The 15,929-nt window shown below is 43.7% G+C and overlaps 2 protein-coding genes across 2 annotated transcripts; one reads left to right on the top strand and one right to left on the bottom strand.

Moving 5' to 3' along the window:
* Nucleotides 1-436: 436 nt before the first annotated feature.
* moto (minamoto) lies at nt 437-6,156 on the top strand (the record flags this gene model as incomplete). Its single annotated transcript, XM_080856986.1, has 7 exons — nt 437-550; nt 828-985; nt 1,072-1,176; nt 2,550-4,290; nt 4,570-4,704; nt 4,964-5,144; nt 5,972-6,156. Exons 1-7 carry the CDS (start codon nt 482-484, stop codon nt 6,154-6,156), a joined length of 2,574 nt encoding a protein of 857 aa, XP_080713112.1. The 5' UTR covers nt 437-481.
* A 1,004-nt stretch (nt 6,157-7,160) lies between these two features.
* Nucleotides 7,161-10,728, bottom strand: ccdc43 (coiled-coil domain containing 43). Its single transcript, XM_080857186.1, has 5 exons — nt 10,508-10,728; nt 9,885-9,975; nt 9,584-9,719; nt 8,838-8,887; nt 7,161-8,724 (listed from the first exon to the last, which is right to left on the bottom strand). The coding sequence occupies exons 1-5, from the start codon at nt 10,679-10,681 to the stop codon at nt 8,537-8,539; spliced, it is 639 nt and encodes a 212-aa protein (XP_080713312.1). The 5' UTR covers nt 10,682-10,728; the 3' UTR covers nt 7,161-8,536.
* Between the last annotated feature and the right edge of the window lie 5,201 nt (nt 10,729-15,929).

Below are 15,929 nucleotides of genomic sequence, written 5' to 3'. Positions count from 1 at the left end.
TCTGCTGAATTAGCTAGCTTGCTACCTAGCTTGCCAGTCCCGCTATCTAATGTATGTAATGTATGACATTTAACTGAACTGTTAAGTAAACTAATTTAAGAATGATGATGTTGCCAAATTAATCCTGTCAAATTGCCATACTATTTATCCTGCCTAACTAAAACACGTTGTTTCATTAGAGTTGCTATGATATATGTTGGTAATATTAGCTTCTTGTCACTGATCTCTAAGTTGTTCACTGCATACACTCACAGCATGTAGCTAAAGCGTTCGTCTTAGGGTAGGCTACCATTTTGTTTTGGGGGGATATTTCGTCCATCTTGAGGTGATCAGTGCATATGGGTCTGTGTGCTTTTAGATGGTGTGCACATTTTGGAACAGACAGTGCTATCTATTAACTTTAAGTAATGGCTGTTTCAATTTCTCTAAGGGCAATAATGCGTTGAAAAGCCAGTTGAGAGGGAATTTATGTGGTCCAAGAATGGCATTTGATCGGTTCCAAAATGCAGTGTCGGGGTCAGACTCATACTTCTCTCCACAGAAGAATCAGGTGAGAAGTTTGAGGTATGAAGTTGTTAGCTAACATCTTACTTTAGAAATAAACTCTTTTGAATCCATAGTGAAGCAGTGTTCAATGTCACATTTCACTTGGAAATAGGGTATTGTATTATGTCATTTGCAATTATTACCATAACTTCAAATTAATGTTGACTGGTTTGTGTTTTTCTCATTCATGTTCTTATGCATAAAAAGTCACTTTAAAGCTCATGACACTCTTAAACAAGACATTATTTGCTACATCTAAATGTATCATAAAACTTCTTCAGGTCAGTCTTACAGATATTGGGCGGCTGCCTCAGCCCTATCCATTACCCGAATTCCGGCTGTCTGAGGATGCCAACCTCTACACACCATGGGCAGCTCCCGACGACTTTCAGAAGTTTATGGATTGTGCTCAAACCAATCCCACAAATATATTTGAAAGGTAGACTTCCATAATCTTTTTTTTTTTTTATGAGTTATTTTTGATGATGACAGATCAGCAAAAACGTTTTTGGTTTTGTCCTGAAGGACCCAGATGGACGCAAACCAGTGTGGAAGTGAGGCTGATCTATATGGCTTGGTGTCCAATATCCTGGAAGATGCTGATCAGTTGGACACCACTTTTGCAGAAGAGTAAGCATTTCAGTACATCTAATTACAATGTTGTACATCATACAAAGTAAAACCTTTGGCAAACCTATGATGAGTCTATTGAAAGTAGTAGGCTACACAGTGAATCAATGAGTAAATTAATAAATGAATGAGGGATTACATTATTTAACAGGCTAGTACTGTTTTGGAGGGCACTTCATTTGTCGTGAATTTGATTATCACTGATTCGTCAAGGTCATTCCATCACATTCGTTCTCGTAAAACACAGCATTGCATTATTTTTAAGTAAGGTATTGTAATTGTTCATTTGAATGTGAATGGGGACTCTACTCTGATATTGAACATTAGTTTTCATCTGATCCTTCTGCCATTGTGGCTTAGGTTAGAAGAATATTGTAAGGCTAGTTACAGGGATGCAAACACGGCGCTTTTCTTTTTGCTGGAAATAAAGGTATAGCTTAAAATAGTAAAAGAAACAAAATGGTTAAATCATCACGAGTGATTGGTAGATATCGTGGCTTTATTTTATCATGCTGGTTCATTGATCCTGTGGGTATGCTTCCCTATTCAGTAGCTCCACCAGCTAGCCTATAACTAGCTAGTGAACTCTAGCCTAAAATGTTAACCTTCTCACTTGAGCTACAAATCCCTACCATGCTACAGTATAATTAGCACCTATCTCAGCAGATGTCTTCAATAATGTTTATTGTTATAAATGTGTTAATTTCTCTTCCTAAAACCCACTAGAGGACACTATTTAAAAGGATATTTTCAAAAACATCTTATGGGGGAGCATGCCCCCAGACCCCCCTAGTTTAGCTGGGTAACAGGAATAATAATACATTTAAATTAAATATACACTTGCTGACCTGAATAAGCAGAGGGCAGAACAGCCTATTTTTCAACAAATAACTCAATTAGTATTACAAAGAGGTAAATTCGCAACTCTATCACAACCTCCACTTGCTCCTGCAATTTCATCGCAACAATTTCAATAAGAGTTTATGTTTCGGAATAAAAAATGATTGAATATTCCAAAATAGTGTTGGTGTATGTTAATTTTCAGAATTTCATTTTACTCTATGTGCCTATAGGAGTGGGCAGGGGATGTCGGGGGTCGTGGCAATGTAATTATATGGATATTTGCTGCGGGGCGAGGGCTTCGATTAGCTCTCTCTTTTTTGACCATACATGTGTTTGCATCCCTGTAGTTAGATATGGATATGGCTGTTGATGTGCACAAGCCAACCCAGAGTGAATTCTCAAGTTTCAGTCAATTATAGAAACAGATTTTGTAGTAGTTATTCAATTTTTAGAGGTTAAATGTAAATGTAATACGGATATATAACTATATATATAATAAATATATAATAATGTTTCTCTGTATGTGGCAGAACCCAAGGCAGTTTGAAGTCTGTGTGGTCTCCTAATACCATGAGGCAGAACAGCTTGCAGCAGTACTTTACCCCAGAGCTCAAGATGCAGCCAAACTCCAGCTTCCAGCCAGGCCCGGGCTACTCTGACTCCCACCTCAAGGCTCTTAGGCAGTTCCCTGGCAAGGACCCGCAGCTTAGAGCAGACTGCTTCCAGCATCTTAGTGACTTTGAAAGTGACTCACTCTGGCTCCTCTCCCCCTGCAATGGAGATGCTCAGGCCTATTCCATGCCGGAGGCAGAGCTGCCTCGACCCCCGGGCTTAGAGCTCCCCCCTGGGGCCAGCTCGTACATGTCCAAGGCCCGAGCGGGAAAGGCTCAAGAGTTCAGCACAGCTGTGAAGGATGAGGGTCTGTGTGGGGTCGCCAGGGCCCTTGATCCAAGCTGTAGCCTACAGGCGGGCAGGCCAAGCGAGTCGTACTTCGGCGATTACTCCGATGATTTTGGCGCGGGCCGGGCCAAGCCAAAGATACACAAGCCTCTTTCGATGCAGGAGATGAGCAAGCTGGCAGCCAGCATGCAGGCTATGCTGATGGGGGAGCAGGAGAGCACCTACTCCCGGGAGCCCCCTCTGAACAGAGCACTGAACCACAGGCACTACGAGGACAACATGGCCGAACAGAAGAGCCTGCTGTACCCCCGTATGCCTCCAGCGCTGCAGTACAAAAGAGATGTGCAGAGAGACTTCGAGGAGCAGCGTGGGAGTGACCTGGGGAAGAGGCAGTCCCCTCCGTGTGACTTCTACCCCAAAGACTACGCAGGGCCAGGTCAGCAGCAGTGTGACTACTTCCAGACCTTACCATCACCTCACGCGGTCAAGATCAGCACCAGCAGCGGTGCCAATGAGCCCAGCCACAACCAGTATGCCTCACTGTATGCTCAGTCAAGCCAGTACCATGGCCAAGCTAAGCAGATGTCCAGGGCTGACATGATGGGTGCAGGTGCTCTTGGGATGACCAGGTTCCCTGCTCCCTCTGTTTCTGACCTTCGCTCACTGCTGTCCTCCCAGCAGCTACAGAGGGGCTCCGGCGTCCAGAACTGCATGCCTGACTGCAGCCAGGGGGATATGGGAGCCAGCCTGCAGGGCCGGCCGGGGCAGGGGCCTGGATGTGGTAGCCTGGAGGGCCTGAGGAGAGGTCAGGGCAACGGTGGTGCTGGAGATGGGCCTGATATGGATCTCCATACCGAGAAGACTCGGATGCACGGCTCTGCCTTGGCTGCAGACAGCTTTGCCCCTCAGTGCTTCATGGAGGGGAGGAACAAGCCCCTGTGTGGAGACAGGAAGCAGGGCCTTCTGCAGAATCCTTACTTGGAGCTTCTGGGCAGTCTATATGGACCTCAAGCCCTCCAGCACAGCAACCAAGGGAAACCTCAGCCTTCACCCTTCCTGCCTCTCATGTACCCAGCCATGGGTGGCCCAAGACAGGGTGGCTTTAGCTCCCTCCAGTCCCGCTCCTCTCATCCCTACAACTCTCTCATGGACTTCGATTTCATGCAGGAGGGAGAGGCTGCAATATTTAACCCCTACCTGCAGGAGGCAATGGGATTGGCTGCGGGAGGAGACGGGCCTCTTCCAGGATTCCTCTCTTCCCTTAGGGGTCCCAGACTGGGCAGGAGCCGTGGAGGACCTACCAATCAGCTCCACCAGCACCTGGAGGAGTGCTGTGAGCAGTGGAGACTCCTGGAGAAGGAGAGGAAGAAGGTGAGCATGGAGATTGGCAACAGTGCATGTTTTGGGTTAGTAAAAGGTCTGTGATGGGTGATTTACCTTGCCTTCATTGGCTTTAACAAGCACCTGCATTTCCAGCTATCCAGGAGAAAACCAGCTATTTTCATTTTATTTGTTGAATGAGTGTGGGTTTAGGTGGATATAACATTTGATGTTAAATGTCAGAAATGATTGTGTATCATATTGCCAAGGGCCATAACTGATCAGCTGAAGCCATCAATAAAAAAGAACTGTATCTGTTTTGTCCTGCAGTCAGAGGGAATCCTGACCAAGACTTACCCAGGGAAACGCATATCAGTGGGAAGCAGCAACCCACTGCCCAAGGTCCCTCACAACCCCTCCCGAGTGGACCGCCTCATTGTAGACCAGCTGCGAGAACAAGCCAAGGTTTGTACAGGGACCACAGCTTGGCCGATGGGGTTCACATTTCAGTCTACAGGAAAGGAAAGGCCTTTATGATTTCTTATAATGGTATCTGGTGATTTCTCAATGTTTATCAAGGATTATTGATTTTTGGCCTGCATATGAGTGGTCCTGTAATTCACCCGTTTCAAGGTCCATTGTGTTTGTTTGTTTGTTTGTTTTTTGGGTTAATGTTTTGGTATGGAGTGCTTTGGTAGTAATGTGTGTGCCGTGGCTGCCTCAGGTGGTGAGTGTGCTGGGGAGGATGGAGCGCCTGAGGAGTGTTCCCCTGCATGCTAATGTCTGCACAGTGCTGGACCGACACCTGGAGGCCATCTATGGCACTCAGGCCCGCCGCAGAGAGGAGCTCCAGAGCAGCAGCACACGCCAGAGGCCCGGGGCTGCTCTTCTCAACGAGGACAGAGGTAAGTGCTGAATCTCCGATCATAGACGTTGGGGATGAGGTCAGGGTTTTATAGTCATGTATTATTTGTAACTTATGTGTTTAAGTTAAAAGGTTTAGGAGGAGATGTATTTGGGGTGGATCAAAAAGAGATTCAGGATCATGGTTTGCTTAGTGGATAGGGTCCATCAGGGTTGAGGAAGCATTTAGGTCTGCATGTTGGTTTTAAAGGGTCAGTGTTGAGTTCGGTACATAGGCGTTAGAGGACAGGGTGCAAGGGCTAAGTGGTGAAAATGACCAAAGGCAGTGAGGTCAGACTGGTGAAGCTCAAGGCAGTGAGGTTAGACTGGTGAAGCTCAAGGCAGTGAGGTTAGACTGGTGAAGCTTCAGCACCAGACGGCTCAAGGCAGTGAGGTTAGACTGGTGAAGCTTCAGCACCAGATGGCTCAAGGCAGTGAGGTTAGACTGGTGAAGCTTCAGCACCAGACGGCTCAAGGCAGTGAGGTTAGACTGGTGAAGCTTCAGCACCAGACGGCTCAAGGCAGTGAGGTTAGACTGGTGAAGCTTCAGCACCAGACGGCTCAAGGCAGTGAGGTTAGACTGGTGAAGCTTCAGCACCAGACGGCTCAAGGCAGTGAGGTTAGACTGGTGAAGCTTCAGCACCAGACGGCTCAAGGCAGTGAGGTTAGACTGGTGAAGCTTCAGCACCAGACGGCTCAGAGGCAGTGTCAGACTGATGAAGGGTTCAGCACCAGACGGCTCAGAGGCAGTGAGGTTAGACTGGTGAAGGGTTCAGCACCAGACGGCTCAGTCAGTTGTCTTCACGAGTGTCCTTCCGTGTTTTGACAGACATCCTCCTGCTGGCCGTAGCCCTCAGGGATCTGGCCAACACCACCAGGAAGTCACGCACAGCTCTGTGGTGTGCCCTGCAGATGACTCTACCGAAGAACTGCAGCCAGGGCCTGGAGGCCTCGGAGGCAGACGGCTACCCCGCTGCAGAGACCCAGTTGGAGAGGATCACCGCTGTGTTTTAGCCACCTAGTGCAGTGACCAGGCCTCTGTCTCACCAAGGGGAGTGAGATAGCCTTAGCTCAGTTCCAGCTATGAAAGGATACGTTAGTTTTTTTGACAGTGTATATACAATAATATTGCATCTTATGTTTTGGTCAGTATACAGTGTTCATTTATTTAAGAACAGATTTTATTATGCTGTTTGTGAAATTCCCAATCCCAGTGAAATCTTCCAAATCTCGAGTTAAACACAGATTGGCAGCGGGAGGAGAACTTTGGGCTATGAGTAGAAGTGATGATCACGGGAAGCATTTTGTCAGGGGTAGGGAAACCCCAGCAGTCATTGTAATACACGTGTAATGAAGGGTATCTCATGATTTAAGGGAATGGTAGATTCAACAAAAAAAGTTAAAAAAAAATTCAAGACGTTTCTGTTATTGATTTATCTTACTCCTGCAATTAATGTTCTATCAATCCTTTGTGTCTTACATATATACAGACACACACATATATATATTAACAACAAAAACACAGATCTTGAGTATGAATATAATTTAAGGCGCTATTTATGAATAATTAATGTTGTCATTTCTGTAATTTCCTTTCTTTGCTATATTTATTGGAATGTTTCTGTAGCCCTGAGAATTGTGAGATGTTTGAGAAGCTAATCAGATGACAAAAATGTTGGAATTATTTTCTTAAAGGAATCCATGCTTTATTTATTCAGGCTCATCAAAACATGGTGAAACTGTATCCAAGATGTATGCATGACATCCACGAGATCTTGTTGAAATGTTTGTATTCCTTGATGTCAGTTGTTTGAAATCATCTATTTTTTCCATGTCAGGTCAGTGAATGGTTAATGATGATGAGTGTAATTTACAGATGAAGTGATTAATTAAGTGAACCAACCACAATTTCTTTCTGTTCAAACACCAGTGTTTTTTCACCATTTTTTTCTGTTGAATATTCATGTAACTCAGAACCATCTGTAATTAGTTACTTAAATAAACACAAAACCCCACTGTTCTCTGCTCACTTTATTAAGGTATAAAACAACTCTGAGAATATAAATTGTTAAACATAATGAAGATCTTTGATAGGGGGGGAAATGAAAGCCTGCAGCTCTGCTCCAGATGACTAGTATGGTGAAAAGAGCACCTACAGTGGACCGCCATACCATCCGTAGTTTCAACCCTTTTGCTTTAACATGATGCCAAAAAGTTACAAAAAAGGCAAAGGACATTACCGGTAATGACTTGCGCTTCTTAAGTGTGGGTAATCTAGCAAACAGTACAAATTAAGTTTACAAGTGGACACCCAACGGCTCAATCTCTTCATTAAGCTAAACCGAATCTGCTTCCACTATATTAAACATTCTTACCACTAAAAACTGATGCATGATCTGCATATATTTGCTTAGAAAAGGCAGGTGGCTAAAACAAATTGAGTTGATTTCCTTGATGTCTAAAATGTCTGAAGTTCCCATTTTGAAGCAATCTTGCACTAGTAGCAATCACACTAGATACACAAATGTTCTAGTTGAAGCTGACAAAAACATTTTTTTGTACTTATTTCTTTGAATAAACGTCAATTTCTAAAAAATCACCTAGTAAAAATAATAACTAGAAGTGATAAAAAAAAGAAGTGATGAATTGTGGCTAGTAGTAAAGTCCTCTCTACAGAATGTCTGGATTGTTCGTATACCCCTTGGTTATACACCCCAACTCCCACTATACACAGTTAATTACCATTCTGTTACTGTACTCCAAGATTGCTCTTTCAAACCAATTTCCAACACACCCTACTCATCATGAAACTGCTAATCTTCTAATCAGCCAATTGTTTTCAGTTACAATGACAGGTTCTGAATTTGCTGCAGGGAGCCCAAATGGAAAAGGATGTGGTAAGAAAAAGTAGTCAGTTCAAAAGTATTTCTAGGTTCGAATCAACTGTATTTAGCATTCTCATATCTTTTTTTCTGTACTCTGACGCAGAGAAAACTAATCTGAGACAAAGCCCTTCTCTTCACACAAAATCTCAACAGATGACAGTTACTAACATTACAGCCATCATATATGCATTTAAGGCAGAGCTGTTCTCAAGAAATGATACATGCATATTATCACCCTGAAGTAATTCAATATCATACTGATATTAATGTATTATGGCAGAAAAAAAAAACCTTTCTGCATTTTGGCTTTACTTTGACAGTAGACTTCTTCTTCGAGAGTAAAGCAAAGTACACTTATATGTAACATGGAAGGCCTCTGTGAAAAAAATTCCTTCCCGTCACATCCACAAGCAAACTCTAGGAAAATGGCAATTGAGGTGTGAAACTGATAACTGAGAAGTCCATTACTTTGATCTGAGATAATCTGTCCTGCATCCTGCCTGGTTACTTTATCTTTTGCGTTCTCCTTTCTGGGTGCGTTTCTTCTCCTTGTCCTTCCTCTCTTGCTTGACTAGTTTGTCCTTCTCCCGTTGCATTTTGTCCCCCTCCTTCTTCTTCTGGGAATCCTCTTTGGCCTGGTCCCGCTGCTGCTTCTTCCGGCTCAGCACGTCCTCCACGTTAGTGTTTTTAAAGAGGGCTGCAATTCCCCTGTCAAGGAGCCTCCCATGCTCTCACTGGATCAATGCTAATCATACCCCTACTGGTCACAAACACATGAGAAAAGGAAAAACATGTTACGGAAAAGGATACATTTTTCGCTGGGGAAGGCGTTAGCTCCGGGCAGTTCCTCTTCATCTTCAGTGCAGGTGTTAAGAAAACTGCCAGCATCAGGTTTCACACATATTCCAAGGGCCATACTACTCACAATGAGAAATATCACTACCTGCATTCAAACAGACTTATGGCATTTCTAGTCTGATGGAGTTCACGTGTCCAGAACCCACATGTGGCTATTTGTTGTTGAAAAACAAACATTGCTGGTAAGCTGTTGGTGTGCAACACATTGGGCCCTATTTTGACAGTTAAAAATGGCAGGCAGAAGGTGTCACATCCCTTCGAATGGACTGTTATATAAACTGGGGTTTGTGATTTTGAGCCTGCAAAAAAGATTAAATTCCATGACAAGTTAATATTATTTTTGTTTAGATCAATCCAGCTCCATCTCACATCCATTCTGATACATTTATTTAGACCTAGAATGTGAACATGTAATACAATTTTAATGTATGCAAATTTTTAGCTCTCCTCTCTTCTGAACAGTTTTAGAATAATTTCTACACACTTTATGTTCTAACTTGGCACCTAGATCTTAAGGATAAGACGGGCTGTCCATAAATACAAACATCAATGAATACAGTGAAACTACAAAGGATATGTGTACTCAAATAATTGACACAGATAAATTAACTATAACAATTCCTGAATCCAGTTTCGGAAATGAAACCGGTCTTCAGATATTGGTGTTCTCTCTAACACAAACACACACAAAAGGATATTCGTCGTCATCTGTGACGTTGGCGTACTGCTCCAGTAGGGCTCGTTTATGCTTCTTCTCCACATCAGTTACGTCTTTCTGCTTTACAACGATCTGAGCCTGCTTCTCAATCAGGCTAGCGATGGCTTGCACATCCGCTTTAGAACACAGAAAACAAGAGAAGTGAGAACGCAGACCACAGAGCTCATGACCAAACGTTCCAGTCGTGGGTGACTGCATGTGGCCACAGTCTCTAACTACCCTACTTTGTACAGAACAGAACTGACACGACTCTGGGTGAAAGACATAAAACTGGTATATACCGTCTGTGTTCTGAGTGACCGCGGCTTTGGCACAGCATTCGGTCCACTGCTTTATGATCTCCTGACAGACCGTCTCTAAAGCATCTTCTTCCTGTTCAAGAAAAGAGTGTCACATTGCCTTTGATTTGCATTTTCATTACCTTTCTTTCTGCATGCCATCGCTAAAGGCATACTAATGATTAAGTATATTCTATTACCAAAAGCAATCTCACGATCTACTAATAGTTAAACAACAACAGCTAAATTGCAGTCTCCGACGTTGACAAAATGGCCATGGTGCGTGTATAGCCCCTTTAAGGAAGGCGACTCTGTAACCTAAAAATAGTCAGAGTATAATGATCCTCCAAATATGGATCGGATTAAGATTTGCAAAGCATTCAGAGTGGAGAGGATCTCGTTTAATTTGACTGAGCCAACAATACAGATTGGGATCTTATTCAGCCTTCCACGTGTTTCTGGTTATTTTCAGTGTATATTAAAATTAAATGAAAGTAACTGTTACTACATAAAAACAAAATTCGTAACAATCTGCGTGGACCTGCTCGATCTGGACACTGAGGCAGTTCTTCAGTTAATTTCTAGCTAGGCTTCAATTCAACAAGACGTGCCCGGCATGCACTGACCAGAAAAGCAGATAGAATGCCTTGTAAAGCGTCTTTCTTCTCGTCATCATTCTCCTCTTCCTGAAGAACACCGTGAATGTAAGCACCATACACATCCCTGTCTACTTCAAGGGAATCTAATCGTTCATTTAACCAGTTTTCAAACTCCCCGTTGATTTCTCCGGGCGCAGCCATCTTGGCTTTTCGGGGTCCTTCAATGACACAAGGGTATCTGTACACATTGCCTGTGAAGAATATTGAACTCAATTTTTTTACTGGCTGAGTTGTGTGTAGGATTCGGCTGAAACCCCTGTATTTAAATAGAGATAAGGACCTTACATGTATTGTATCGGTCAAATAAATGACACATTTATCTTTGTTTTACAAGTAGGCTAATATGCTTTCCTCATCGGGTACATTCCTTTGTATTTTTAGCTACAGACCTAGATCACCCATAAACCTGATTAGTTAACATCACAGGTTAAAGTTAATCAAGACAGAGACCATCATCTGAATAACTCATTCAATCCCACGTGCTACATTCAGACAGCTCCGAAGTGACTGCATGCTGGATGTCAAACTAAAAATCAGCCACTAGATGGAGACATGGGTCTATGCGTGACCGAGGGGACACTTCCCTCGGTTAAATGGGTGCCCTAGAACCTCTTTAACGTCCCAACCGACATATGAGTCCCTAATCATTTTTGGACGCTCAATCTATGGTTAGGCATAATTGATTTAAGCTACCTCATACCATACGAATAAATCAAATTACACTCAGAAGATTGTATTTTAGATTTTGTGCATTTTACATCATCCCTATTTTCTACTTTTCCCCCTTACAAACAAATGTCTATTTACCCTGGGAGATGTGCCTTGTGTATGATATGATTGTTGTATAGGAGCGTATAAACGTGGAGTGTGAGAGCAAATGACAAAGAGTTTGAGATGAGAGAGGAGAGTGATGGAAGAACAAAGGCAGAGGGAGGGAGGCTGGCGTGCCAACAGGCTGGCGCGGTCCAAGTTTCTCCCAGGCATTTGGTCTTCTGGGTGGGTGGCCCATGCTGCCGCTGTTTGTGGCCTGGGGGACGGCCACCATATTTATATCGGGGGGTGGCAGACTGATGCAAAGTGACGGGGCCGCAAGGCACTGACTGGGTGAGAGTGTGGAGGGTTGGGGGTATCCACATTTCCAGCTCCACAGGCAAACCCCCCCCCCCACACACACACACACACACGCACACACTAGTTTTCCATCTCCCTCCAGCCTGCAGGACTGGATGTGCAGTGGCCTCTCTGTCAAACATCTAGCCCCGCTACGAGCACGGATGTGACAGCGCAGTCCAGCAGACCTTGCAAAGGACCACCGGCCACGTCTCATCTGCAAGAACCCCCAGCCACATCTCATCTGCCACACATTCAGGACCTAGCAGAATTACCCAGGGTGTAACTAACTAAGGGGCATTTTTGACTGCACGTTCCAACCGGGACTGGCCCAACTGAAACTAGCAGGCGACAAGTTCAGGTTCATTTATCGCCAACTTGAGAGGCAACTGGGAAAGTCATAGGGACAATAGTAAGTAGCTGCCGCTGTCACAGCCTAAAGTTTATAGCCCCTTTATTAAGACAATTGCACCTGTCTTCCTGTGATAGCATAAGGGCTGCAAAATACTGTGTCACTATTTATTGTTTCTGGGGCTGTGTACAAATTCCACCAACAAGACACTTCCACTTTCTAAAAAAACTCTCTAATCTAGCGGTGATATATATAGACAGAGTGAGATGGGAGAGTTATATAAAATGGCTATGTACTTCACTCTATAAGATGGCTCCAGATTTCCAGGTCACAACCTTGATTGATCTTTACCTTACCTGAATTGTAAAGCATGTGCTTAATTAAACACAGACATCTATTTAATCATTTCAGGAATGTTTTTCGCCCATAGATTTTGGCTCTAAGGTGTGCCCTCTATTTCTGTCACCAAACCTGTGTCACTACAGAGAGCTCTCATCCTCCTACATAGACAAAAGGAAATTTGAGACATTAACAGATCTTTTTGTGAACCCTTCTGGAAACTTCTCAAACAGACTTGTCTGTTTTGTATTATACTATGGATTTCCTTGGTGATCTTGGTGATCTTCATATATTCTACTATTCATGAGTAGAATCTCACTTTGCCCTGACAATTCTCGACAGTTATAGGGTCAGGGTTGCTCAGTAAGGGTTTAAGTTAGCTTTAAACTTAGGAGTAATATGCAGATATGGATAGGTTGTTATGAGATTTAAGATTACAGTTGTAAGATTACAGTTGTTAAGGACAGGTTTTGGCATATGAACTGTTGGGATTAGGAATGCCACTTTTGCTGAGGATTTGGATCAGTCTGTCGTCTAATTGCTGCAGCTGAGTTTGCAGCGGTTGTTGTTTCTATTATGAATTTGGGATTGTGCTTGTAAGCTATTATTGACCAACAATATAGACTCTCAATTCTCACAAGTAAAGCCTTTAAAAAGAAAAAGCCTGTTAGAGTGGCCACTGAGATAGAAATAGAGAGAGAGAGTAAGGGAGAGAGAGACTAATTAGATGAGAGAGTGGGGATGACAGATGAGTTTAAGGTGAGCTGGGGCATTGAAACACACACACACACACACACACACACACACACACACACACACACACACACACACACACACACACACACACACACACACACACACACACACACACACACACACACACACAAATACTTACTCAGGGGCCACAGGCACCACAGTTGAGTCAGTGTCCAACTCTGTGGTGATGTGAGACACTGGATGTGGGTAAGACAAAGACAGAGGGAAAAAGGAACACGAAAAGAGAATGACAGCCAGGTCTCAGCTGGCAAGGGCTGGGGCGAAGGGGGATGGAGGCAAGAGAGTGTCCTCCTCAGATAGCCTTTAACTCTCAGTGCTTGTCACCAAGAAAGTTTGTGGTTTGGCATTAGTGTGTTTTGATAGCAGTGTTTATATGTATTTGTTTGTGTGTGTGTGTATGTGTGTGTGTGAATATGGACACAGTCTTATTACTTTTATTTGAAATAGTTAGTGACTTTGAACCTCAAATAAATGATTCCCATAATAAGGTTTAAGGGTCCTGAATTATACACGACCATTACTACCACACGTCTCCTGGAGAAGACTACTTGCTCTAGTTGTGTTTTTCCTGAAGGCTCTTCAGGGTTCTTCCCGCATGTGTTCCGCATTCTGCATTTGTGTCGTGATCATCGCTGCAGGGGCTCCTGCGGGAGACCCATCCCTCTCCAGGTCGTCCTGCCACAGTGCAGCTAAAAAACGTTCCCCAGCATCCATTTGGCCGGCCGCCCCTGGTCACCGTGCCAACTCTCGCGGTTGCCATGGAGAGTGAGATTTGGCATTGATGGAAGGCGCTGGTGGAGAGGGGATGGGGTGTGACGGAGAGGGAGCGAACACCTCCTGACAGCCAAGAGCAGAGGGCAAATATTTAGTCCAGCCACTTCAGGAAAGCAGCCAAACGAGAGCGGCCAGTCAAGCCCAGGGACGTGACTTTGGCCTGGGATGAACGGCCCAGCCCCCTCAGCCTTCTCCCTCAGGATCTCTTCCCTTGGTATTCAGTGTCACGGATCTCATCTCAGGGCTAATATCTCAAGCGTGCCACAGATGGTGAATTAAATTGGAGACCTGGTTTGATATCGGGCCATTGATGGATGGTTTCCATGTGCAGACGGATTGAAGGGTGATGGAGGATGAGAAGGTGGAAGGCAGGTGAAAAGGAAATGGGAAATGTGCGGCATGAGAGGTCTCTGTCTGAGATGGAGAGGGTGTGTTTGTTTTCATTTTATATTACCGCCATGATCTTAAAGTACTGTATCCACTATGGGCTTGACCTTTTCCGTGGCAAGCCATGTGTTACATGGTCTATCTTTTTGATTGCGCCTGTATTAGTTCCTCTGAACCTTGCTACAATAGAACTCCCTCCCTGAACCACAGAAACCGGGTGCAGTTTTAGCAGGGTGAACAGGAGGAACAAACTGCCGAGTTCCAGAGACCATTAGCTCTGATACGTGAAAGCAGCCACATTTTGGGCTCAGCCTCAGGCAAAGATAACGCCATATCAAGCATCTTTAAAGGTTGTGTGTCAGGTCGCAGCAACACAGCAAGCATCTTTAAAGGCTGTGTGTGAGGATGCGGCAACACAGGGCGTTCTCTCGGTTTTGCGTTGTGTTGTCTTTGTGTTGTTGTTCTTTGTGTTTTGTTGTGTTGTCGTGGTGACAAGGCTGATGAAAATGCCATGGATCACATGTCTCTGGCTGGCTGTTTGCTGTTTGCTGTGCGCTGCCCAAATATTTACTGAATACAGAGATGCTCCAGGACAGCTGTGTCAGCAGCGTGATCTGGATGCCACCTCTGCTAAAGGCCTCCATCTTCCCGGGGAAAGAGAATGACAGTCATAGCAGGACAAAGAGATGTCCTTCATTCCTTTCAATCACTGCAACTAGAAAATAAAAATGATTAAAGCTTACAAGTAGTCTAACAAGTACCATGGTTTTAGCTACAATGTTTGTTTATAAGGTCCTTGTCAATCAAAATGAATTGAGGAATGGCAAATTTAACCTTTGGTAAAGTACTGCATATTGGCACTCATTTCTAAAAGGGGGACTTTGTTAGTCCCACGACAGGAACTAACAAAAAGTGGAGAAAAGAGAAAAAAGAATAGGAGAACAAGGGCAGTAGTGACGGAACAAAAAAAGGGGAGGGAGATTGTCATGCTTTGTGATCTGCATGATTATGTGCTGTCCTTGTGAATTAGAGACTATGGCACAGACGGACCATAGCTCACTGAAAACTCACTGATTCAACAGCACAAAACAGACATGAGAGCGCCTGAAACACCTTACCAAAACAAGCCGTTTGTGTGATATGGGTTGTCTTGCCAACCTTATTCATTCAAATGAGCAGTTTTCAGTTTGTATCTTTCATCTGCACTTTGTTTATTTACCTTATTCCTTCAGTTGTTCTGGGAACAGCATATGCCTGTGACAGGAAGTCTGTCTATTCTTAATTAGCAGCAGTTGAATAATCAAAGAGAACACCACAATGGTACGATGAATGCCCCAAATAAAATGCAATAATTGCTTTGCGAAAAATGTTAGTTTCCCTGAATAATTCTTGATTACAAAAGTGATTTTAGACACTGCAACATAAATTATAAGACGGTTATCTTTCTTCTATTATTAATTTACCTTTTGGACCAATTTCAAGTAACAAAAACTGATTTTACAGCTATCTCAGATGCACACATATATCACATGTCAAAATATCACATCGGTAAAACAATATTTTACAAAACAAAAATCATATATTGAAATGAAATCTAAAGTGAAGAATCACAGCATTAAGCATGAAGCGGTATGATTTGTCAGGGTGGAG

The sequence above is a fragment of the Sprattus sprattus genome, assembly GCF_963457725.1.
Source record: "Sprattus sprattus genome assembly, chromosome: 18".
NCBI classification, from domain to species: domain Eukaryota; kingdom Metazoa; phylum Chordata; class Actinopteri; order Clupeiformes; family Clupeidae; genus Sprattus; species Sprattus sprattus.
Note: the sequence above shows the minus strand (reverse complement) of the source record. Positions and strands in the feature narration are given on the sequence as shown.